Source organism: Lepidochelys olivacea (assembly GCF_965140295.1).
Source record: "Lepidochelys olivacea isolate rLepOli2 genome assembly, chromosome: 8".
Lineage (NCBI taxonomy): Eukaryota > Metazoa > Chordata > Testudines > Cheloniidae > Lepidochelys > Lepidochelys olivacea.
The window spans coordinates 8,492,272-8,518,705 of record NC_140418.1 but is presented as its reverse complement, the minus strand read 5'-3'; the positions used below and the strand labels follow the sequence as shown (position 1 = coordinate 8,518,705).

Sequence of the window (26,434 nt, the reverse complement as noted above, 5' to 3'; positions counted from 1 at the left end):
GTAGTATTATGCTAGGGAAGGCTATTTTAGGAAAGTTTGAGATTACATTTCGCCCACTCAAACAGGTTGGCTTAAAGACAAATTGTGGCACACGCTTATTCTTATAGAAAACTTGCTCACAGACCTAATTTTTTTTTTTTGTGAGTTCATGAAGCCTGCAGTAGTTAAATTTTTTTTTATTCGGTAATTCTGTATGAGAAAAATGTAATCTGTTGGTTACTGTGCAGGAGGGAGAGGTGGCTTGACCTAAGAGAAGGTTCATGTAGACTCAAATTAAGATAGTGCTGCCCGGATTTCTAGTGCTGTAGTTTGGAACATAACAAAATCCATAAATAAGACATCCATAGAGATGTTTAACTGGGTGTGAAACTCAATGCTTAAGGTAAGTAAAAATAATCACAATATACCATGGTGCTAGCTTCATGGTCTTAGCCTGTTGTGCTGTCAGCTTCAAGCAGTAATACTATGGTTAGAATGTTACCTATTTCATTACCACTAATGCACTTTAATAACATTTAAAGATGACGAACATGGAACATCTAGCATGGCTTATAATGGAAAGTTATGACCAGCCTCAGCAAGGGAAACATGACCCTTTTCACACCAGAGAGGGGGCAGATAAGAGCTAGGCTTGGTTCATGCTGAAAACTTGTATCAGCATATCTGTGTCAGTCAGGGATGTGAAAAAAACCACACCCCTAACCGACATAGCTATGCCAACAAAACCCTCAGTGTAGATGCAGCTATGCCGAGAGAAGACTGCTTTTCTTGACGTAGCTCGTGTTGTTGTGGGAAGTGGTATTCCTACACTGACAGGAAAAAGTCTTGCAGTCAGCTGTGTCAACATAGCTGTGCCGACATGGTCTCTGGATTGTAGACAGCCATAGAAGCTTGGTGCTCCTAAGTCATGTTTTAAGGTTTTGTGTGGCTTTTCCATGTATCTTAGTTGATAAACACTGGCTGACTGAAAGGGAAGTCTCACTGTTAACTGGGGAAGGTGGCACAGCATTTGCTCCCTATTTCAAGAAATCATGTTTTCATTGAATTTTGCAATTTGCAACTCAGATGCTATGATACTTTACCTTATAAATGTGTAATCATTTTCTATATTCTTGAGATGTTTGGATAACATTACATATTTAGTTTAAGATATATTGCAAATGCACCAGCTTTTCAGTAATTTTTATAAGGATAATTGGTAAAGTATTTTTTGTACATAAGCTAAATATATATTTACATAAGGTTTTAATGTCGCCCAAGAAGCTGTTCTGGTTCAGTGGCTGTATTATAGGCCTGTATGTAATATTAAACTGAGTATAAGCCACTGATTTAAGAACTGAAATTACAGCAAAGTAGACTTAAGCGTCTTGGTAGGGCCAGCCCAGCAGTCTAGTTGCATTGCACTGTATACTCTTTTGTTGGAATATCCTGAACACGAGAGAGAGCTTGGTCCCACAATTCTTGAAAGTATGGGAAGTGGAGTGGCCCCTCTGTCTCCAGGTAGTTGAGCAGTGGTGTCTAGTTCAGGAAAGAGCATGTTCACCCCAAGTACGGTCATTACAACACAAGGGTTTGAGGGAGGGTTGTGAAAGTTGGGGTATTCCAGGGATTCTCTACCTCGCCTTGCCTTAACCATAGAGAATCAAAAATAATGTAAAGAAGCCTTTTAAACTTCTAGTTTTTGGCTTATATTCTAGAATATTTGTGTGCATTTTGTGGCAGAATAAAAGGATTAGTCTAATGTTGATTTTTTTTTTATCTGTTTTGCAGCTCTCCTAGTGTTCAGCCATAAGTGGTTTCCAATCTGGACTTGACTGGGAGCATTGCAAAGCTGATGACAGGGGGTGCAAAGTCCAGAGCAGTGTGAAATTTCCTTACTTTTTTCTGGCAAGTTTTTACCAGTAAATATTTTGTGTACCGGAAGCCTTACTGTAAGCTAACTCTCTAAAGGATTAGATGTGAAAGGGTACAATTTCTTCATTCAGGTGATGCACTGGACAGATCGTTCATGTAGTTGATAGGTGCACATTGGCTACTGAAGAGTCAGTTTGTACATTTACAGAATTCATTGAATGCACAACCATCAAGAGGCATTCTTTTCCATGATCAGATCATACGCAAAACATATATAAAGTATTTGCAAGGTTCATGTTTTCAAGGAATGAGTTAGAAGCTTATTGATTTACTTTGAGGTCTGAACAATCTGTGACCACCCTGATTCATTGCATCAGTATATGGCTGTTTTTCTTAAATAGCAGTTGGTGGCTAGGTAGACAGGATATCAGCCTCTTGACTATTTCTATAATATGAAATGCCGTTGGTTTTAGTGTTAATATATTTAGTATTTGTCTGTGGCAGCTGACGAACATCTAGGCCAGGCGTGGCCAAACTGTGGCTCATGAGCTGTGTGCAGCTCTTTCACAGTAAAGTACAGCTCCCGGATCCCTCCATACCCACCATTCTCCACCTACCAGACTGGGGGCAGAGCTCAGGGCTTCTGCCCTGCGGCAGAATGGTGTGACTAGGGGTTCTGCCAGAGACAAATGCCGCCTGTAAGAGTGCGGGTGGAGGGGGCACAATTTAAAGGTTCGGCCCTCCCAACAGCTTGAGTCACACACCCCAAAGCACGCTCTCTCTCTTTCGCTCAGTGGCCCCTCCCTTCAGCTCACGGGTGTTAGCTCTGCCTGGAGAGGCAGAGGCAAACAGCTTGGAGCTGCAGGGAGGGGTCTCTGCTTTAGCTCCTTGGGGAGAGGCAGCAGCAAAAGCAGATGAAGCCCCAAGGCCAGGCAGGTGCTTCCCATGGGGCTGAAGGTCTGAGACCCTCCTCCCTTCAGGGCTGAAGCCCCAAGCCCCGGGCCCCAGCAGGTGCCTCCTGCAGAGCTGAAGCCCCAAGCTCCGGCAGCTATGCCCCAGCTCTTGAACTTCTGAAGACTGTCATATGCGGCTCAGAGAGTCAGTAAGTTTGGCCACCCCGATATAGGCCTTTATGTAGGTACCTATTTATAACTATTTAGGGAACTGTATTTAGTAAGATGAGCTGCTTTATGGCCAAATTCTGAACTCCTTACTCAGGCAAATTGCCATTGAAGCTATTGGCAATTTAGCTGAGTAATAACTGAGTACCTAATTTTGCCACCCTTAATCCAAAGTTGTATCTTACTCCAAAGGTGATCCCAGTGTAATGCAATGTTAGCAGAGTCAGGCTGTGTGTGACAACCTCAGACTTTGTCCGTTAGTAGGAAGAATTTAGTTTTGTAGATGCATAAAGGCAGTGGTGAGCTGGAGTCCGTTCGCACCAGTTCGTGCGAAGCAGTTTTAGAACTGGTTGTTCACCCGCTTCCCTGCAGGGGGCGATGAGGCTTTAATAGGCTCCGGCAGGGAAGTGATGTAATTCCTCCTCCGGCCGCTGGGGGCGCTGCACTGCGGGAGCCATGTGGGCTGCCGCGCTGGGCATGAGCTGTGTTGCTGCTGCTGCTCCTGCTCCCCCGAGCAGGAGGCCCTGGGGCTCCCGCTGCTGCCTGGTGGGTACCTGGCTGCTCTGCTGGGCCTGGGCTGCATCCTGCTGCTCGGGCTGCTCCGAGCCGCTCTCCCTGCCCACAGCCAGCCCCTGTCTCCAGCCACCCCCTCACTCCCTGCCCTGCTCGCGGCCAGCCCCTGTCTTCTGCCGCGCCCCCTGCCCTGCCCGCGGCCAGCCCCTGTCTCCTGCCGCGCCCCCTGCCCTGCCCGCGGCCAGCCCCTGTCTCCTGCCGCGCCCCCTGCCCTGCCCGCGGCCAGCCCCTGTCTCCTGCCGCGCCCCCTGCCCTGCCCGCGGCCAGCCCCTGTCTCCTGCCGCGCCCCCTGCCCTGCCCGCGGCCAGCCCCTGTCTCCTGCCGCGCCCCCTGCCCTGCCCGCGGCCAGCCCCTGTCTCCTGCCCCTCTCTCCTGCCACGCCCGCGGCCAGCCCCTGCCCCGCCCGCAGCCCTTGCACCGCATGCAGCCAGCCCCTGTCTCTAGCCAGCCCCTGCCGCAGCCCCTGCCCCTCCTGCAGCCAGCCGCCCCTGCACTCCCTGCCCGCAGCCAGCCCGTCTCCAGCCACCCCCGCACCTCCTGCCCACAGCCAGGCCCTGCTGGCACCCACTGCCCTGCCCACAGCCAGGCCCTGTCTCCAGCCACCCCCGCACTCCCTGCCCTGTCCGCACCAGCCCCGCACCCACCACCCTGCCCGCACCCCCTGCCCGCAGCCAGCCCCTGTCTTCAGCCACCCCTGCACTGCCCACAGCCAGCCCCTGCTGCACGCACCTCCCTGCCCAAAGCTAGCCAGCCGCGCACCCCATGTCTCCAGCCAACCCCTGTCGCACCCCCCTGCAGCCCTGCCTGAAGCCAGCCAGCCCCACACCCCCTTCCCTGCCTGCAGCCAGCCCCTACCTCCAGCCAGCCCCACACCCCTACCTCCAGCCAGCCCCACACCCCTACCTCCAGCCAGCCCCACACCCCCACCTCCAGCCAGCCCTGCACCCCTCTGCTCTACCTGCAGCCAGCCCCTACATCCAGTCAGCCCCTGCCCTGCCTCTAGCCAGCTCCGCACACCCTGCCCTGCCTGCAGTCAGTCCCGCACCCCCTGCCTCCAGCTAGCCCTGCCCCACACCCCTGTCTGCAGCTGGCCCCACGTCCACTAGTGCCTGTACACCTGCTTCAATGAGGGGGGGCAGGGAGCAGCTGGGACCCACACATGTGCACACCCTAGGGTGAGCAGACAGCAAGTGTGAAAAATCAGGACGGGGGTGGGGGGTAATAGGAGCCTATATAAGAAAAAGACCCCAAAATTGGGACTGTCCCTATAAAATCGGGACATCTGGTCACCCTAGCACACCCCAGGGAGTGGCGGGGACCCACACCTGTGAAACGGAGCTCATTTCTAGTTCAGGCCCATCTTTTTAAAAAAGAACTTTAGGCAGGGTTAACACACGCCCGTATTTTCCTGGACATGTCAGGCTTTTTGGTTCTTAAATCACTGTCCAGCGGGAATCCTGTCCTCCCGGGAAAATATGGATGTATGGTAACCCTATTGGTACAAAAAATACATACTGGGGCACATCCCTTAAATCAGAACTTTTTATAGAGAACCAGTTGTTAAGATTTTGGCAGCTCATCACTGCATAAAGGGTACATACAATAAGGGGTCTTGGCATTTAAATGCCAAATATACTGCATGTATACTAACTATGATTAACTTGATTGGATAGGGATAAAGAGTTATTCGGTAGTTAGCCCAAATATAAATAGAATTTGCTTTGAGATAGTCCATATGAAAATCAATAGGCTAAATGATTTCTACTCAGGCCATCTCACTTGACAGTCTAAAGAATAAGAACTGGTATTGCGGTCAGGTTGTGAAATTGTTATTATAATCATCCTTTTCACTCAGCTTTTTCAAATGATTTCCAGCTTTTCATTCTCATGTTTAGTCTCAAATATGCATTTTTTTCTTTTGTTTTTTGAAGTTTCAGAAAAATCTGTTCAGCTGTGTGGATTATTGTAAGAAGAAAATTTTGCACAGTTAAGACTATGAATTTTATGCAGGGACTTGTATCTTCCTATATTTTTCTACAATACCTACTGCAAGGTACTGATCATGACTGGGGGTTCCACAATAAAAATATTAAAATAATCAATACAACTTTAAAATTTCAGGTATTTTTCATATACAACAGCTTTAACTAGCAGCATCATTATATATACCATTGCTGAAAATTAAGACTCATATAGCTACTCTAATCATCCTTGGCTATATCTACACTGCAGTTAGACACCTGTGGCTGGCCCATGCCAGCTGACTCAGACTCGGACTAAGGGTCTGTTTAATCATGGTGTATACGTTCAAGCTCAGGCTGCAGCCCAATCATCAACACTGCAAGTAAACAGCCCTGCGAGTCTGAGTCAGCTGGCATGGGCCACCAGCGTGTTTTTAATTGCAGTGTAGACATAATCTTAAAGCCCTGTTAGTTATTCCTCTGAATCCTCTTTACGCCAGGTAGGCTGTCCCGGGCAGGCATGTGGTATGCCAGGAGAATACCTCCAGCATAGTAATGTTCTATTCCCAGCTGCAGAGCTGGCTTCTTCAGCTGTGTGCTACTTCTGCAACAGCCCCAGGTGAAGGGGACGTTCTGAGGTGGAGCAGAGAGAGGACTGATCAGGAAGGGAGGTGGTGTGGTTGAAGCAGAACTGCACCTCAGCTGTTCTGCACCCTGCGGAGCCCCATTGGGGCTATTTAAGCTGGGCACAACTTGGCTGCTGTCATCTGAGCTGGGGGCAAAACTGGCTCACAGCCATTGAATAGGAAAAGTGAAAACTGGCCTGTCCTGGCACCAGTGAAACCATAGTGACTAAATTAGGAGTTTTTCAGAACTTCTAGGCTTCAGAGATTTTATCCTTTAGTTTGTAAAACTCTAAAATGTTTCTTGTTCCTTTTAAAGGAAAATGATGGCTTTTTGGGAAAAGGCAAGACCTTATTTTCCAATTGTAGAGTTTGCATTCTGGATTTTTGTATTGAAGGAAACTACTCAAATTTAAAATGGAAAATTGGTAGGGTGTTCCCTGCAGGCTTGATTTTATTAAGAATATGCTCTCTATTTGCCTTCCCACAGAAGGCCTTTAAAAATAAAGGTGACTCAAAAGCACCAGGGAGATATACAAACCTAATAGGGAACATAGCATTCTCAGGAGGAATGAGTTGTGGACTGGAGGCCATTTTTAATATGTATCTGATTGGATTCTGAGTGCATCAGACTTTATGAAACCTGCTGAATAAGGCTTAAAGGTGTGCTGAGTAAGCAGAACTCCACCCCCATTGAAAATAGCCTAGGCTTATGCTAAGAAAAGTTTTTTGGGGGCTTTCAGCATAGAGCTGGGCTCTGTGTCTTTCAGTTGGTGCTGAAGGCTCATTGCAGCTGACTTCAGTTAGATTTTAAGTACTTTACAGAATTTGTTACAAATCTTTTAAGAATCTTTAGGTTGCAAAGAAATTAGCTACATAACCTGTTTTTATGTAATTGTAAGGAAGTATGTAAATTTTAGAGTAGAAAAATCAAATCACTAGTTTTACATAACTAATCCTATTCTAAACTTGTTTGCAAGAAACAAGGATGATAGATTCTTTTAGGATTTTGCATTTGTATGTCATTGTTAACTCTTAATGCAGTGATGTATGTGAATATAAATGACTGACCTGGGGTATGTCTACACTACAAGTGCTACAGCAAGGAAAGGGTCTTCTCCATTGCTGTAGTGAATCCGCCCCTTCAGGAGAGAGTAGCTAGATCAACGGAAGAATTCTTTTGTCAACCTTGTGGTGTGTATCCCGAAACTTAACTACATCTCTCAATGGTGTGAATTTTTCATGTTCCCTAAGTGACACAGTTAGTTTGACCTAAGTTTTAGATTTAGACCAGGCCTTGGTCAGCAAGAAGAGGAGGTATAGCTTGTGGTTTTGTATTGCTAGGTAACAGAAAAATATGTTTAAAAATTATCAGAAGGGATACCCTTGGACCACTGACCAGGTTTGTGTCAGATATACTTGACAGAAGATTCTTGAATAGATTATACTGAGGTTTAAATTCCAAGTGGGAGCAAAGGAATCTTGCATTTTCTCGTACTTTGTGGTGGTTAAAAAATTCCTTATGGAAAAATCCTATGGAGGCATCACACTTGTGCTGCTTCCATATGCTGCTTCAGTAGGGTCTATAGGAGCAACAATAATCGGATGATGATTGCATCAGTTTCATTTACTCGTAGCAACAAGTGACATTTAGGTTAGACAGTAGGAAAAACTTCCTGACAGTAAGGGAGGTTGTGGAATCTGTCATTGAAGGCTTTTTAAGAACAGGTTAGACAAACACCTGTCAGGGATGGTGTAGAGTAATACTTAATCCTGTCTCAGCGTAGGGGATTGTAATAAATGACCTATTGAGTTTCCTTCCAGTCCTACATTTCTGTGATTCTGGCCAAATGAAGAATTGATGCTGAATTCTGGAAATTCCTGAAATCAGGCTCCTTTATCTTGAAGGAGAACTGCTGGAGTATAATATCTTTTGAAATAGGAGATATCTTTGGCTACCAGTTCAATTAATAAAAATAGCTCCCAGGACGGTAGCCAAACCAAATAACCACACCTCATAACATCAAGGAACTCTCTTATTCCTGTTCTCAGAGAGAATGTGGATGAAACTCTTAACTGAGAATACTTATTTTCAAAGATTTGGGCATCTTTTTTGTTATCTGGCAGTCAAATTGCTGAAGCTTACCAGTTTTGTACTGTGAATATTAGAGACTTAGGCGTTACGAAAATTGTAATTTTCTAACAGTGCCACCACTTTCTCATGATCTAGGCAGGAAGTAATGAACCACAGTGCAATTACTACATAAGGAGGGAAGGGGACAGAAAACCAGAACAGTCTTCTAGCTTAGTGTAATTTTTAAAATTCTTGTTTGGGGAATGGGTAGAGTGAGCCTATTCATAAAACAGGACTGAGAATTTAAGACCGTGCTGACAGAAGAAACTCAACCTGTTTGGGCCCCACAGACTACCTTTTTAGTAGAAAGCAAATGCAACACAGCATCCCTAAAGATGCGGTGATGTTTACATTATATCTTAAATATTGGTCCTCACCGCTCAAGTACTCTTCCCCAATACAATGTATAGAAGGCGTTCTCCAAAGTTGCAGCACATGATTTACCTTCCATTTAAAGAGGCTAATTTTCAGAGGTCCTAACAGGTAGTTTTTGACCCTCTTAAGTAAAGGCTAACAGTTTTAATTTGGCTATATAGTTTGTTGAAAACTGCTGTCATGTCTTTCAAATGATCTAAAAGCAATGTACTTTGAGTTCAGTTAAGATTTTGATTTTATTTAAATGTTAATATTTAACTAGAGTCTGGATGATGGGAATGGGAAAGGACCTTATTTCACATTTGCTACTGCTCTGTGGGTGGGGATAGATTTCTGCAAGATGTGTTTAACAAGGCAAAAATACTATTTGGGTATGTCTTCACTGTAAAGTTAACTCAGGAGATCAGTGCTCGGGTCTGAGTACCCTGCTTAATTTACTTTACGGGTGAGCAGCCATATTGCAAAGCCACACTGGAGTTACTGTGTCCTCATTGTTGCTACCTGTGTGTGTCACTCAGTCTTCTGGGGACATATTCCCCCATATCAGTAAGCTGAGCCACTCTGTGAATCTTTCCCAGTGAATTGTAGGATAACTGGTCTGTCCTCCTGGACACATGGGGGTGTAATTGTAGGAAGGCATTGGAAAAATACCAGCACCTGGATGATTTACTTTGCATCATCACTATAAACTGGGCAGGTTACCCACCAGAGTGAAAATCCCACTCAGGCTTTAGCCTGCGGGCCCAGATGAACCTGCCAGCCCAGGTTGAAAACACCATATGTGTGAAAGGGTTTCTTCTGTGCATGGTTGGGGGATTAAGGGCAACACCCAAGAGCATAAGTGAAAAGTTACTCTGCAGTGAAGACACATCCTCTTACTGTTGATGCAAGAAAAGCTTACTTTTGTAACAGAAACAGCTGGAACCTGTTTTCAAATGAAAGTTTGGATTACATGGGAAACAGTTGTTACCAAAGTGACAGGTTTGCAGAATTTCCACCAGTGAACGGTCTTGTCTGAGCTTCCAACATCAGTGTTTGATGAGAACTACTGTATGTCACATGTACCATCACTCATTTTCTGATGTAATCTTTAGCCAGTTTGAGGGTTTATAATTAGTAAGAAGTAATGAAAAGTTGCTTGTACGTTTCTATCTTTTAGCCGTGAAGAAAGTCATTTACTGCTGACATGGCCCTCCAGCTAAGCCCCCAATATCCCCCTCTTCTGGGTTATTGTCTCTTCTCCCTGATGCTGGATTCCTTCAGCAACAGCACTTTTTTTTTTTTTTGTCCCATCACACCCTTCTTTAGCCTCTTGAGCAGTGGCATCGTTTCCTTCTACAACCCTCTTTCAGTAGGGCTGCATACACTACTCAGCAGGCAGCTGCCAGCAATAGCCTCTTTCCTCTCCCATGACTCCTTTTTATCCCCCAGCATGCCCCAGTTCTGATCACTTGACTCCTTGTCAGGTGACTACTCATTACCTGGACTTGGAGGCATGGCCAAAACTAGCACAGGTGCAGCTGAGCACTTAACAAGGCAACTTACCCTGTGACAACTCCACTGAAATTAGTCACCAAAAAGTATCTAATAGCCTTTTCCTGGCCTTAGCTCAGAACCAGTACTTTCCATCATCATCCTTCTCGACCTGTAAGCCACCTTTGACACTGTCTACCACAGTCTTATTTGTGATATCTTGTTCTTGCTTGGCTTCTGTGACTCAGACATCACCCGGTTCTGCTACCTCTCCAATATATCCTTCAGAGGATCCTTTCCAACCCCTAAAATTCAGTGGGAATTTTGTCCAAAGAGCGTCATCTTTGGTCACCTGTTCTTCTCCCCCTGCACCTTGACTCTGCACACTCTGATCTGCAAACACAAGATCAACTATAATCTCTATGCGGATGATTCTCAAATCTACCTTTCTACTCCAGACCTTTCACCTTCTGTCTAAACTAAAATCTCAGCCTGTTTCCCTGGCATGTCCTTGTAGATGTCCAGCCATCAGCTTAATCACAATGTAGGCAAAACGGAACTCCTGTTTTTCCCCCCAAAGTCCTCTGCTTCTTTCCCTCTTCTCTCAATCACCGTGGATAATACCACTACACTCCTTGTCACTCAGGCCCATAATCCGAGTGTCATCTTCAACTCAGCCCTCTCTAGATCCTCATCCAAGCCACATCTAAATCTTTCCAATTCTTTCTGCATAACATCCCTAAAATATAGCCTTTCCTATCCATCTGCACAGCTGAAACTCTTGTCCAGATTGTCGTAATCTCTTGTCTCGATTATGGTAACGGCCTCTATTCGATCCTTGACAAATGCAGTTTTGTGCTGCACAGATAACTTTCCTAGCTTGTTGCTTTGACCATGTCACCACTCTCTTTGCATTCCCCACTGTCTTCCCTTTCTATGTTGCATCAAATATAAACTACTTGTCTTCACTTTTAAGGCCCATTGCCCAATCCCCGGGCTATTTATCATAACTCACATGCTATTGAGATGTCAGCTTCCTCCTCCAATCAGCTAGTGATGCCAGCTGTCATCACCCACTTCTTCAGTTTTCAGAAGAGTCCATTGTGCTTTCTCCCATGCTGTTCCCCCTGCTTGGGAGGAGCTCCCTTTAAACAACCACAGTACTACCCCGTTGTCCTTCCTTAAATCCGTCCTTAAAACTCTCCTTTGCTGTGATGTCTACAAAATACTTGACAATGATTAGCTAATTTGCTGTGACCTCTGCCTAGCATGCTGGCCAATATTGTTTCATTATTTCCTTGTGCTGGTCTGCATTGAACTGTTGTATCTTGTCATTCCTTAGATTGCAAGCCCTGTGGTGAAGGGCTTTCTTTGTTCTTTGTTTATACAGTGTCTAACATAGGGGCCCTGGTTCATGACCAGGGGTCTTGGATGCTACCACAGTAGCCATAAATATAACATTCTGCATATTTTAGGGATCTGTAACATTTAATTCTAATGTTTACATTTTCTGGATTCATTATCTGTTTTTTGTTTTTAATATATTAGTGGTATTGTAAATTTGGAGTGATGTCTGTTAATATTGTTTAAGCCCATCCCGATCATATCGTATCCTCAGTTAGCATACTTACTAGCAGAATCCCTTATGAGATAAATTTTTAGTACAGAACTTGGCAGAATCATTTTAACTATTACATTCCCATGAAGTGATTCCATGGTGGGATCAGATATTACAAGCAAACAATAGTTCGCTGCTTTAGAATATACATATGGGGAAGACTCAGCTGCATCCAAAATTGAACTTTATTGATGAATTATGAACTGAAAATTTGATTTCACTAGACTTTCGTCCAAAAATTTATCATAGGAAATTATGCTTTTGTTGACTGATTCATTAGGTTAAAACTGTGCTGCTTAGAGTTCCAGTATTGACAGCCCTTCTACTGTTGATTTACTGATGGAAAAATTGCCAGTTCTTAGCTATTTAATACTGTGGGGTTGGATTCCCTAAAGGGTTGTGCCCCTACAAATGCATTAGTGATACAGAGAGCTGCAGCAGGGAATGAAAAAAGAAAAGAATGAGACGGTTGAGATAAACTGGCAAGAAATTTTTACTTGTTCATGTCATATGTCCATTTCTCTCTGATAACTGTCCATTGCTCCTCTGTAGCAGACTCCTCTACAAATGCTTACTACCATTATGTAACCACATAAAATGTTGGTATATTAAGAGCAATTTACAGGAGCTGCTGCTGCCTCGGGGGAAACTTTTGAAAAACATATTAGCAATACATACTTGAGCTGGTTCTAATAGGAATTTTTGTTCTTGTATTTAAAGTTACAAGCCTTTGACATCACATTTGATTATAGAAAAGATTGCCTTGTTGCAAATAGAGAATTATGACTTAACTGCTTTAGTTTTTTTCTTTATCCCTAAGAATAAGACAAAAGGATAAAACATACACATTTTCAGTAATAAGTGTTAATGCATCTTTATGGACTTGCTGTTGCCGTACAGTATGTGGTTCGCCACAGAAAATCCACTACTTGTAGAGTACTACAAATAAAAATTAAAAAATATTGAACTGCTAATACTAAACATAACGTTTTGATTACTAATATAATACTCAACAGAGACTTGCAGAGGATTTTTATAACAAGTACTTGTCCCTTTTTGAATCTTTATAGTGTTGAGACCTGGGAGATTTCTTTGGTTTTCAAAAGTTTTTGTTTGTTTTATATCTTGGAAATACCAGTAGTAATCAGATCTGTTCCTCTCTGGTTTTGCTGGAGCACTTTTTTCTAGAGGTCTTAGGCATTTTGAAATCACACCTTAGTGGAAGGAATAGTCACGTTGAATCTTTAAGACAAATATTTATCTTAAGTGCTAATAAGCCATTAGTCTTATAGCTATTGACAAAAACAAAGTTGAGTTGTCTGACTAAACTTCTCCGTCTGTTAACTGCTCAACTTTCATCCTCTTGTAGTGTTTCATTAGTTTTCCAGTAACCAGAATCTTCCAGAGTAGAAAAGACCAGGATTTATAGCGTGTGATGGGACAAATAGGTCCTACGCTGGCAAGGAGAGGGTTAAGGAGAGCATATGAACCGAGTTGGCCTCACCCTGCTATACCTGCATCAAATGTCAGGCATGGAGAGGGGAGTTAAAAGTAGGAGAGTAGGCCCAGTTGCAGACCAGAGACTGAGCTAGCTTGCTGGCCGGATAAGCCCTTGCTAGAATGGATGATCAGACCATGGGGGATTGGCAGAAGCTTAGACTGTGTGAAGATAAACCCTAAATAGAAGGGTGGTGCCCCTTGGATGACCCTGTTTTGTGTTGTGGCTCTTGAATTCCTTTGGACCTTAACACCCTGGAAGGGATGGAACTGAAGTGTGACTTGGCCAGAGAGCCAAAGCACTGCTACCTTGGATTTCATGGACACAGTCACATTCCAGCAGAGACCCACAGTTGGGTGAGTTGTGCCCTGACAGGCCACAAGGGGATGCCACAGTTGCAACCTGTCACAAATGTAAACAACAAGCAGAAACTTGACAAAAACCTTTCAGGTCTTTATACCATCATAAAGCAGCTCAAAAGGAAGGGGGGGCGGGGGAAAAGCACATTTTCCTTTTTGCAAGTCACCTTTAAGGGTGTGCTGTCTTTAGCTTCTGTTACATATGTCGAGTTTCTAAAAGTAAGTTCAGTCAGCCAAGCTTCTTTCTACTTACTTTCTGTTAGGCACCTTTTCAGTAAAAGTAACGAATATTGGCAAATCTTCACCTTCGAAGCAGGTCGATAGCCTTTTTATTCAATAAGGTCGATAGCCTTTTTATTCAATAATACGTCTATTTTTTATACCTCAGACATACTTTACAACCTATTACAATACAATTGAAATGTTCCGCTGACTACATAGTAACATGTCAGCAAATATTCTAACTCCGTGTAATCTCTGTTGAATATTTTTTTTCCAATGGAAATGTCTTTCATTTGCTTTAAAGAACCTTATCCCAATATAGGCAGCAAAACATGGGATGCTAGCATTAAAACTAAAAGGGAATATTGTCACACTTTTTTTTACTCAAATCAGACTTGTAAAATGGTTAAGCTGGTGTGGAAAGTCATTCAGACACATTGCCCAATTTTTAAAAAAAGCTATAAAATAAAACCACATTATTGATCAGAAATTTTAAAATAGCCATTTTTATTAAGACACACAAACTCTTCCTAGATCTGCTGCTTATAATTAAAATACTATTTCTGGTGCTGTGCTGACATTAGAGATGCCGGTAAACAAAGGCTATGGCAAGTTTAACTTATGACTGTTTTTAACACTTGCTTATTCTTGGAACAAAGGAGGAAATAAATTCTTGACAAATGGAATATTACAAAATTGGGTTTGGAAACAAGTTGTTTTCAAACTTCTAAGAGAATATAACAATTAAGAGCATGAAAGAGCCCTAGGTGGCAGATGGGATTGGTAACAAGATATACAGGTTCTGTTTCTGTGCTGCTCAAAAAGAAGGGGGCAAAGAAGGATTTCTGCCATCTTTGCATCATCCAAGATTCTGGACTGCTTCACATACTGAAATGGCCCCCCAGGCATAAGTTACAGAAACTTCAAGCAGCTCTAATTCACAGCAGCCCATGCTGAGCTGCCTGTGGGCTGTGGTACAGCCTAGAGTTCCCATAATACAATGTACTATTGGCCAAACCTAATCTGACATTCTTCCTGTGCTGGTGCTTGAGAGATGGGCTGCTTAAGATAGCCGTACGCTCTGACTGCACAGGGAGAATTCTCCCTGTCTCCCTCCCTTGTATAATTAGATTTTATAATCCCTATTCCATGATAAGATATCTTTGAGCTATAATGTATCTTAATTAAAACTATCTTTAGATAGGTTTTTTCCTAAGAAGCATTTTTATAAAAAAAAAATTGATTTAAATTAAAAAAAACAAACATTGATTTTTATCCACCCTGATCTCAACAGAAACAATTGAGTGGATATGGAGAGTGTCAACCCTCTAGTGAAGGGTTTGAGACATTGCTGGGCAGCGGAGTCTGTAGTACAACTGTTCCGTGAATGGAATACATTAAGAATTTCAATCGCCAGTATAGTCTAGCACCTTCCACAAACATTAATGGCCTAATTTTCAGAGGTTTTAAGAACCTGAGATTCTGAATTGACTTCAGTGAGAATTGCTAGAGTGAGCACTTTTGAAAAATCGTGCCATAGAATCTGTCCAAGTAAATTAAACATTATATTACAGGAGGTGCTGGCAGTAATGTCTATAGTTAAAGTTGCCTGACACTTATCTTTATAAGACCTTTTCAGTTGCTTAAAGTTTTTGTTAAACTTTGACCATTCAGACAGAAATGTTTAATGCCAGGTGTCTGTATTTAAAAAAAAGAAAAACTTAAGTATGAGCTAAAACAGTTTAGCCCTTTCCAAGAATGAGATTAGGGAAAAAATACATTGTTTTGCCATGCTAAAATTCATCAGCATTTTCATCGAGAAGCTCTAGCATCTCCATGCTTTGGAGGAAGGGTGTGAAATTTTGGACTGGGAGTCAACCTGTTGTCATAAATGTGCCTTTTGATGTCCTGTGAAAAACTGCCCAAAATTTGGCCAAGTTGTTGGCTCCTAAAAAAATACATTTATACATGCTCAGTAGAGACTTGTGAGAGTTTGGTAGGTAAATTCTCCCAAGATTTCATCTGCACTGACCATGATTAAGGCTACAATTTATTTACATTTTTAGTAAAAGTCATGGACAGGTCATGGGCAAGAAACAAAAAATCACAGCCCATGACCTGTCCATGATTTATATCATAAATACCCCAGATTGAATTGGGGTGGGGGGCAGTAGAGGGCGGGGAAGTACGCGGGTGGGGGAGCACTTCGTCCACTGCCAGGACTGCTGCTTAGGTGGTTCCCGGGGCCAGCCGCATCGGTCGTTGCTTAGGTGGTCCCCGGGGCCTCCAGAGCAGCAGCCGGTGTGATGGGGCTGGGGTTGCTCCAACAGCGGCTGTTGTGGCTGACTGCAGGGCTACCTGACCGGCTGGCTGCAGAGACATTCCAGCAGTGGCCAGTGTGGCTGTCCCCAGGGCTGCCTGAGCAGCTGGTCCAGGGCCAGCTGCTTGGGACGCCCTGAAGTCAGCCACACTGGCTGCTGCAGAAGTCATGGAAGTCTCCGTCCGTGACTTCCGTGACAAACACTGAGCCCTAACCATGATCCTATTTGCCACCATACTGTGTTTGCACTGTCCTGGAGTGGTAGGAGTTGAGCAAGAATTTCCCTGCAATTGCTCCTCCTGGTAGCCAGGAGCAGCTGTGGCATTGGGCACCATATCTGAAAGCAGATTTTCTTCTGTACCTGCAGTGTTTCTCCTGTTGGTGCCCAGGCAGCAAAGCGAAATCAGCTTCTCTGGAATGGAAAGGAGTGAGAAAGTGGGTAGGGAAAGTTGCCCAATCCAGAAGGAATAGGACCTGGGTTGTAGGGAACTGGATAGGAGCTGAAGGTGGGGAGACAGGAGCCGGGGGTTGGATAGGTGCAATGGGAGATGGTATCCTTGTGTTCCAAGCCTGTCCCCAGTAGAGCATGGTCTCCTCCAGAACCCAGAAGTCTTGTCTCTAATCTTGTTCCATCAGGAAATATTTGTGAAACCCACTGGCAAAGTGTCTCTCATTCTCTTCTAGTGTCTGGTCCTCAGAACATAACAGCCTGCTACTGGTACCAGATAGTCCATTAGTCAGTGCACAGGATAGAGCATGCTCTGGGGATGAATCAAGGTTTTGTAGTGAATTATGCTGTTTTCTGTAGTACCCCTGCCTCATTTGTTTACAGAAATTGGAAGATACATAGTGAATGAAGTAGGATTACAGGTAGAGAAAGGATCACCTCATGATTAAGGAAGATGAGTCCCTTTCTGAAGAACTGGATTCTATTCCTGTCTCTGCAATGGAGTTCCTACGTGATGATGGGCAAGTCACTTAAACCAGACTTTTCACAGGTGGCCACTGAATGTCTGATGTTCATTTTCTGGATGACCAGTATGGTACAGCTGGTACCAAATTTGCAGATGTGCCAAGTACTCACAGTTGTGTGCTGAATAGGTATTTTACCTTTAAAAATGCTGAGCACTCTGAAAAATCAGGACCTAGGCATCTCAAGCTGAGCACCCAACATGACTGAACACTGACAATTTTGGCTTTAATCTCTGTGCTTCAGGTCCACAGCTGTAAAATGGGAATAACTAATATCACCCGGTTTCACCAGGGTGGTGTGAAGATAAATGGATTAATACCTGTGAAGCGCCTAGATACTACAGTGAACACATTAGGAAATTAATTTGTATTCAGCACAAGGTTTGGGTGGGATCTGTTTAGTAAAACCTGGGGCCACGCACTGAAAGATGATTAAAAAAAGATATTAAAAATTGAACTGCCCCTTCACAGATTGTTGTGCGATGGTTCTCGGGGTACTCAGGAGGATTCACTGTGAATCACCCCTGCTTCCAGCAAGGAGGAATCTGTGTGGTTGCTGGATGTCAGCTACCTGACACCACCAGCATTTCAGCCACTCAAGCTCTCTCCTCTGGACAATGTCTGTCCTAACTTCATCTTGTAGGTTAACAATAAGTGCACTCCAATCCCTTTGAATTGCATCCCTGTGATATACAGCCCCTGACACTGGCTACTCAGAAATTTCAGATCTTCTGCATCCAAAGGTGCAAGTGTACTGTACCCAGTTTTACCTTAAACCACACAGCAATTGTGAGCACGTAAGTAAACCTACTGTAGTTTTATTATAAGAGTGAATAAAGATATAACTAGAAATGAAAGAAAATGAATGGAAATAAAAGCTTTCAATACAAAATCATAGGATACAACCCTGGGTCTACACTTATCAATAGTTACCTTTCCTATATAATAAAGTAGGTTTTCCCCCAAAAGTTTAGTCTTTTGCAGAGCTAGCTGGTGTCACAAGAACCAAGACCCAAATGTTCATAAAAGCACCCAGGTTCCCCTAGACATTGCCTTAGTGAAAGGACCTAGAGTGCTTCTCTTCCTCCTGTGTTATACTGCAAATAGCCTTTTGTTTCTTCTCACAGCCAGGTTTAAGTTCAATCTGTAATGTTCCTTTTTCACCTCCAAGAGGTTTCAATTGTTTGGTTGTGCCTCTGATGGTTTTTCATGGATAGTTTTGGGAGGGAGCAATGCTAGTCAATGCTAGCCTTGCATTACCTGACCTGCTGATTAGGGAGGAGTGACAACTCCCTCCTGCTTGAGTGGGCCATCACTGTGGTACTTCTCCTCGTGGTGATTAATTTCTATTCCAAATCCATAAAGCATACTTTGAATATAAAAAAGTGTTCCTTAAATATTACCCATACACGCATATCACCAGGATATTGAGTCTTGACAAGTTATGAGCTTTCTGTAGATAACTCATATAATATCCCTTATGAATAAATACCCTCCAAGATACATGTTCGGTGTAAGGAGTTTGTCGGGTTTGAGGTTTGTTTACAAAGAAGAGGGGACCCTCTGTCAAGGGGATGTTTCTGTCTAAATAGGAGAACCACTGCAAATTATCAAGTGAAACAGGCAAAGAATGCATCATAGAACTGTTTGTCAATGTATTTTGATAATTGTAAATTAGTTTTACTGAGTTTCTTAAAGTACTAGTAACTGTACCGTGATGTGTATTTTGTAAAAATACTGTAAATAACAAGATCTCACTACAATGAGCCCTATTAAATTCTTTTTAGTGCTAATAAGTAAGGCTAAGCTTTTGTCTCATATTTTTAGTAAAAGCCACGGACAGATCCCAGCAAAAAAAGAAAAATCCACAGAAGCTGTGACCCGTCCGTGACTTTTACTAAAAATATCCGGGACAAAATGGGGATCTGCGAGCCCCCACACCATCTGAAGTGGGGCAGTGGCCTTCATGAGCCGCCTGAAGCGGGGCAGCTGTGGGGTACCCCTTCCTCCAGCAGCTCTGGAGGTCCCTCCCACTACCTGTGGGGGTTGGGAGCTGCGGGGTGCCCTTGCCACCACTAGCTCCCAGGGACCTCACCCCCCCTGGCGGCCGGGAGCTCGGGGGTTCCCCTGATACCCGCGGAAGCCAGGAACTCAGGGGGCAGCAAGAGGCGGCGAGGGTACTCCACAGCTCCCTGCCTCCATGGGTGGCAGGGGACTCTGCAGCTCCTGACCATCGCAGGCTGAAGCCACGGAGCCATGTAACTTCCACCGACCTCCGTGACAAAATCGTAGCCTTACTTATAATTATCTATTTCCTGAGCCTTTTAAGTTGATGAGTGGAAGTTTACTGATAAGCCCAGTAAGCAGAATGTAGGCCCTTGCTAGTTAAGGGGTAGTTGTTGTTGTTGCATGCTATCGGGATTGACTGCTCTATTTTAGTTGTCTTCCTCCCCGCTAATCTTTAAGAAATAATAAAATGAGTAGAACAAAAGATTGAAGAGAGCCCCCATCTGCTGCTGCCTCTCCAGTAACTGGACTCTTTACGTGCTGGAAGTTTTTCCAGGATTTTGGGGACTTATTTTGTTTGTTGAGTTAAGGAAAATAAAAGTAGGTTGAAGAATCATTGTCTAGTAAAGATAAATAGAATGAAGTAAAGGGCTGTTCATTTATGTTGTGGCATATTCTTAACCTCTTCCTTGGCAACAAATATTGTTAGGGAGGGGGCTTCTTAGACACTGTCCTATTAAATTCCCTTAGTATGTGGCTCCCTTGAAAGGGAATGAATGCATCCACCCTTCATTGCTTTTCAGTGACTATTTATTTGAAAACTAAAAGGGGGGATGGGACTCGAAAGGGGGCCCTAAACTACTTGCAAACCCTCTCTGGGGAGGTTTCACAGCTGTTTCCCCTGCCTGTCTCTGCAATGCATTAAGAGCATTCTCCATTAGGGAGACTATACTGGCACAGACTATACTGGCCATAGCAAACCTGTAGTTTAGATGTAGCCTACGCTGATGCAAAGGGTTTTTCTGTTTGTGTAGTAACACCACTTGCCTGAGCAATGGTAGCTGCATTAACAGAAGTATTCTTCCATTGACATATCTGTCTCTGCACTCGGGGTTAGGTTAAATCTAAATCTTCCCATAACTCTTCTTTTTAAAACACTCTGTTGTTCCTGTTCGGTGGGCCTTCCTGTACTTACGGTTTAGATGGTGGGCTTCTTGAAGCAGAAACTGCTATATTTTTGTGTTGTAAAAGAGCAGAGAGTACTATTGGCACTTGACAAATAGCTAATAATGATATTGCATGGGATGGCTCCATGCACATTTTGAGAAATGGTATATAAATTCTCTGGTAAACTACTTGACTTGATTTACGCTGTGTGCCATGGAAAATTTTGCAGTACTTTGAAACTTCTGCATAATCTTCAAGTAACTTCAGAAAGTATCTTTTTAATTAAAATCAGTTCAGTATTTTTGTAGCTTGTTTTGGAAATAAAATAAGCTCGTATTGTTTTGAGTTTATGCTAACAAAAAATGATTTTGTGCACCTTAATGGGGATGGGGTTGGGGGAAGCTAGATAAACCTAGGACAGTGGTTCTCAATTTATTTACCATTGTGGGCCACATCCAATAATTCCTGTATGGCCCTGAGGATGTCACGTGGGCTGTAGCTCTGTGCTGATTGAGCCGCAGGTTGAGAACCACTGGACTACGATGTAGTGTGGGATTTTGAAACCAAAGAGGATGTGCTTCTCTTTCTTTCCTCCTTGGGGAAGGAGCGGTGAGGGGGGCACTAGCAGTTTAGCATTTTCTTGAGGAGCGAGTGTTTCTTGACACAGCTGATCTACAGTTCCCTTCCCTAAATACACACCAATGGATGTAATAAAAATGGATAAGTACCTTAGTCATGTTTGTGTTAAAATTAATAAGCAGCAAAGTAGTTAAGTGTTGGGTTTGTTTATTTATTTTTTAATTTTCATTGAAAGATTTCAGTGTTAACACCTGTTGAGATGGATGAAAGAACTCCTGCATCACTTTAAATTATCTTTTCATATTTAGGCAGGCAATATGTAATGGTTCAGATTTGAAAAGGTACTTTTGCAAACATAAATGAATTAAACAAAACAAAAGCTTAACCCTTCCGTGGCATGGTGGATACTGTGGCCATTCGTAAATTGCAGAAAAAACAGGGTTCTGGTAACTTTTGTGTATTAATGTTTCTCTTCCCATTTCACTTAATAGTTACTATGAGAAACTGTTGTTGCTAATAATTCTTGAAAATACATTATGAATAAGTGCAAACATCTTCGTTATTCTAAATAGTATCAGCCAGTTCAGAAAATTGCATAACATAATGCTGTTTGAAATGTAGGCCTGTCCTTTTCTTTGAACCACTTAATACTTTAATACTTAATAAAGTAGACTGCTTATCAGTGGATTCAGGATTTTTAACATAATAAAAAATAACACAAAAAAATGGAAGCAGATAAAAGGCAGGGATGTTGGTGTCAGCACAACTGTATGTGCTGAGTAGTAGTTAAACCTAAGAGAACAAGACGACAACTCTTGCGTTGTCTTGTTTAAACATATTCCTATTTATACAAGCCAAAATACTGAGGAACTTTCTAATCCTGCATTCTGTAACAAGAGAGTTTCACTGCATTCTAGCAAGACCCTGGCTGTAGCAGGCTTTCTGGGTTTGATTGGAGGGTTTGCATGTGGTGCGAGGATTCATGAACATTGGTTCATCTTTGTGAACCCACCCATCCTCAGGATGATGTCTTCCCAATTCTTTTACGTTGTGCCTGCAGGTCATCTTAGGTCTGGTCTAAACACACAATTTTCACCAATTTAACTAAATATGATGATCCAGTTTAGTTAGCAAATTAAGTTAAATCAGTATCAGAAATTCAAAAACAGATTTTCAAAGCATCCACACAAGGGGTTTGCACCAATTTTATTAAATTGAGTTGCATACAATTGGTGCAATTTTTGTATGGAGACTGGGCCACCTTCTGCTATTGTTAGAAGTTGCAGTAGCCTGTGTTCTTTTAGGCCGGACTGTCTGTCTCTCTTCCCCTCCCCCCGGTGAAGTTTGTGACATGACAGAAAAAGTGTTGCCTCAGACTGAAGAGTTGGATAGTACATGTAGTTAACATGACATACTCTCCATATAGAAGTAGTTCTTTAAAAGAAGAATCTCTATCTAGAGTAAAGGTAATATGTTTGTTAAATAGAATAATATAGCAAAGTGGTATTTTTCTGTTCATTTCAACAGGAATGCCCAAAGAAAAGTACGATCCACCTGATCCACGGAGGATGTACACAATTATGTCCTCAGAGGAAGCAGCCAATGGAAAGAAGTCAAATTGGGCAGAGTTGGAAATAAGTGGTAAGAAATGGAGGAATACTGGTTATGTGGTGAAATGACGATTTGATTTAAAATTTGAATACTTCTACTAGCCATCAGATAAACTTTTATCTGATAGATATTCCCTCACAAGTAAGCAGGGTTGGGCTACATAGGCTTGGTATTTGAATAGGAAACCTAAGGAACACTAAGGAGTTACAGGAAGTTGTGGTGTTTATTAATTAGGATGCATTCTTCCTTCTAGTAAACTGATGCCCAACATGGTACTGGGAAATGCTGTGCAGCAGTAGATCTCTACAAATAGGAGATAAAACTAAGGTTGTGACCGCTTTGGGTCATTAAAGATTCCTGGGCACTTTACATACATGTTAAAAGTGTTTCAATCTGGTGCCTTGACCAAAATTGGGCAATTGCATTCTACCTGCTTGAATTTTAGGTTAGCTAAATTACGTTGTTTCCTCTCCTAAACTGTTTTATGATAGTGCTGTTTGACAGGTCACAGCTGCTGCATTTGAATGGCTGATAAGGTATTCCTGTACATACTTAATATTTCCAGTTAAAGGACTTGATCCTGCATCCCTTACTTGAAGTCAGTTGGAGTACACAGGAATGACTTAAGTGTTTGAGGGCCTGATTCAGGAAAGCACTTTAGCATGTGATTAAGTGTTTTCCTGACTAGAGGCGCTCTCCTCAATTAGGGCCTGAGTAAGTGTTGTCAGGTCAGACTCTGCCACCAAAATTATAGTACCTTTTTACTGCATATAGTTGCATTTGTAAAGCACTTCAGGATCTCTTGGAATGAAAAATGCTATACAGATGTAAAATTATTGTGCTGGAGCGAGTCATAACAGCGTAGTTAATGTTGATGTAGAAGGTTAAGTTACTAGGAGCTTTTAAACCTTTGTTTTATGAAAAGTTACAATAATGGCAGAAAACAAAACAAAATGTAAACTTTGAGTTCTGTTTGAATTTTTCATGCTGGTTTGATACAGCAGATTCAAAAATTACCAGCACCCCCCTTTTTAAATTTTTTCACTGGATTGTTTTATCTTTTTCAGACCCTTTTGCAAGAAATAGAAAACTCTAGCATCTGTGTTTTGGTCTACATGTTTCTCTGTATGTGCAGATTAATCCAATATCAGTTATTGTTTGTCTCTCAGTTGATCACTTTTTCTCCATAACTGAAAAGAAATGTGCTGAGATGTACTTGCCATCTTTAGCAGTAATAATATAACAGGTCCCATAAGCAAAATCTTCCTCATGTGCGACTATGATTACACAACAGTTTTTCCACTAGAGATCAGTCTACGGTACACTACAAACGTTTGTAGTCTAGAATAAACTATTTAGCAGTATCCAGATTAGTCTTTACAAAGGTGTTAACTCAGAGTTAATTGACAATCAGTCAATTCAAGGTTTTATGTATAAATAGATATAGATGCACATAAAATATACTTGTAGACAAGCCCTGTGTGTGACACTATCCCACCAGTCCCTTGTAGCCGAAGGGAAAATTCTGAGTTGACCAAGAGGAGACCATGAGTTGAAATCTCATCTGTACTGGCTGCGGTTTATATTCCATGCACTGTTCTATACTGTCAGTTGAATTTACCTGGAAATCAGTATTGAAAGTTTAAAATATGTGTTAAAAAAATTCAGTGTGTTTTCCTTGTAACTTGTCTGTCTTTATGTACCTCCATGTAGCTAGGATTTTTATTCCTGGCAGGAAAAATGTTCAAATTAAGCTGAATAACGTGACCCTTCTTTCCCTCCACTCACCCAATGCCAGTGGTGAAAATTCTGGACACACTTAAATAAAATAAAGAAATAAAAGTTAAAGGAGGGAAAAATACCATTTTATCTCGGTTCAGCTTTTCGTAGGAGGAAGAGAGTTTAAAAAAAAAAAAAGGTACTGAGCAAATACATTTGGAGTATAATTATTTAAATGGAAAGAGTGTTTAACATTGGCTCATAGATGACTAAATAGACTATAAAAAGTCTGTTAAATGCTAATGAGCCTATTTTGCCTCTGAGGAAATGATGTTCTGATTTTCCTGCAGTTCTCTTGATACAGTCTAGATGGTCTTTCTGATTGAAGGGTGGGAAGTCAGCCTTGCACGAGAAATGTCTCTAATGGTGTCCCTTATGATACTTCAAGTTCCTGCCATATGGAGGGGTAGATTGCTTGACTTTTTAAAATGAATCAACATTAATATCCTCCATTTTACAGAAAATAGGTGTGCTTCTTGAGCCCATGGCCATAGCCAGTACAGCTTTTAATAGAGTGCAGTTTGGGGACACGTGTTCTAAAGTTACTGTTATAGTTACAACAGGAATAGCACTGTTGAACACCAGAAGAAGCTGCTTGCTCTTCTTTGTTGAACTAATGGCATGAAAGAAAGCCTTTTTATTTAGAAGATGGTGTGTGAATAAGGGCAGACCGCAGAGAACCCTCTTCCCCTTCAAAGCAAGAGCACTAAAACTTAAAAGGTCAATTAAAAAGTGCAGTGTTTCACTTGAAAAACACATGTAAAATACTCAATGCATGATCAGTTCATAAATCTGTAAATTGCTTTATGTAGCACTTTCAGAAAGGAAGAGGATGTCCAAGGCTTAAAGCATGGGCCCAAAAATGTCGAAAGATCACAGGCAAGAAAATTTAAAGGAAAATGTATTTGTGCCATCAAAATGTCATGCAATTAGAGGGGAATACCTTCTATGTAATCTTTCATTTTTAACCATATTGCAGAAAACTCTAAACACTGTTCAAATAAGATGTCATAAAATACTCATTTAATGCTAAAATCAGATGTTTGAAATGTCCAAAGTTATTTTTATTTTACTCCTGTGTTTCTCTTACAGGGAAAGTAAGAAGCTTAAGTTCATCTTTATGGTCACTGACCCATTTGACAGCTTTGCATCTCAGTGACAATTCCTTATCCCGTATTCCTTCAGACATTGCCAAGCTTCACAATCTGGTATATCTGGACCTGTCCTCTAATAAAATCCGTAGTTTACCAGCAGAACTCGGAAACATGGTGTCACTCAGGTATGGAAATTGAATTTTATGTTCATCTGAGACCCCAGCGGAAATCAGTTTCAGGTTTTGGCATGATTCTGTTCTGTAGCTAACCTAAGCCAATATAAACAGTTTTTCTTAATGGTTGGAGTTGTAACTACAGCCCTAGCACTCTTATCTTTGCCCTGATCCCCAGTTGCTCCATGCGGGAGTGCACAGTGAGCTCCTACAGAGCTGAGCATGGTGGCATGCACCTTGCATGGCATTGCTAAATCAGGTTCGTTCTCTCTCACACACCAAACCCCCCCTCCCCAAATCCTTATGCAGGGGTCCTGCTCTTGAAGAATTGTTGACACCCACAGAGTTGGTGCATGAATTGCCCCTTAATTCATGGCAAGAGGAAAAAAGGGGCCCTAGGCACTATAGTAATACAAATATTACATAATAATAATAAGAGCAGACTAAACATTTCTAAATAAAGGTAATCAAAGAAAGTTAGTGGCTGTTTTCTTCATCTTAAATTACTACTCTAAGAATTTAATTTTATGACCATAGTTTTATAACACCCAAAAGATTTGCATAGCAACAGATATCTTGGGGGGGGGGGGCGTTCTCCTTTAGCTAGCCAGGTGGATTTTTATGCTTTCAGGTTGAAAGGTGTAGAAGAGTCACAAGGCTAGGGATAGAATAAGTTAATTAACAAATTCTTTTTGGAAGTAAAACATATTAATGTTATAGCTAGTTGGATTTAACTGGGGCCACAGTATTTAATTTTGTTAATGGAGTCCTCTTCTTCGATGGTGGTGGGAAAGGGCAAGTATTATGGGCAGATTTCTCTTGCCCTTAAAGGGTAATATTGCCAATGTATAAACAACCTCTGTGAAGTACTGTATGTGGGATTATCGTACAGTACCAGTGTTTGACTCCCAGACTTTCAAA

General features: G+C 42.3%; 1 protein-coding gene across 6 annotated transcripts in view; it reads left to right on the top strand.

Moving 5' to 3' along the window:
- Positions 1–26,434, top strand: part of CNOT6 (CCR4-NOT transcription complex subunit 6) — a 51,765-nt gene that overhangs the window by 6,129 nt on the left and 19,202 nt on the right. For 5 of the 6 annotated variants that reach the window (XM_084637518.1, XM_084637519.1, XM_084637514.1 and 2 more), the window contains 2 exons: positions 22,384–22,497; positions 25,339–25,525. In XM_084637518.1, coding sequence (XP_084493644.1) covers positions 22,386–22,497; positions 25,339–25,525 — 299 coding nt within the window. In that variant the 5' untranslated portion in view covers positions 22,384–22,385. Of the gene's footprint in view, positions 1–1,770; positions 1,888–22,383; positions 22,498–25,338; positions 25,526–26,434 lie in introns of all 6 variants that reach the window. The other variant, XM_084637517.1, reaches the window with a different exon arrangement.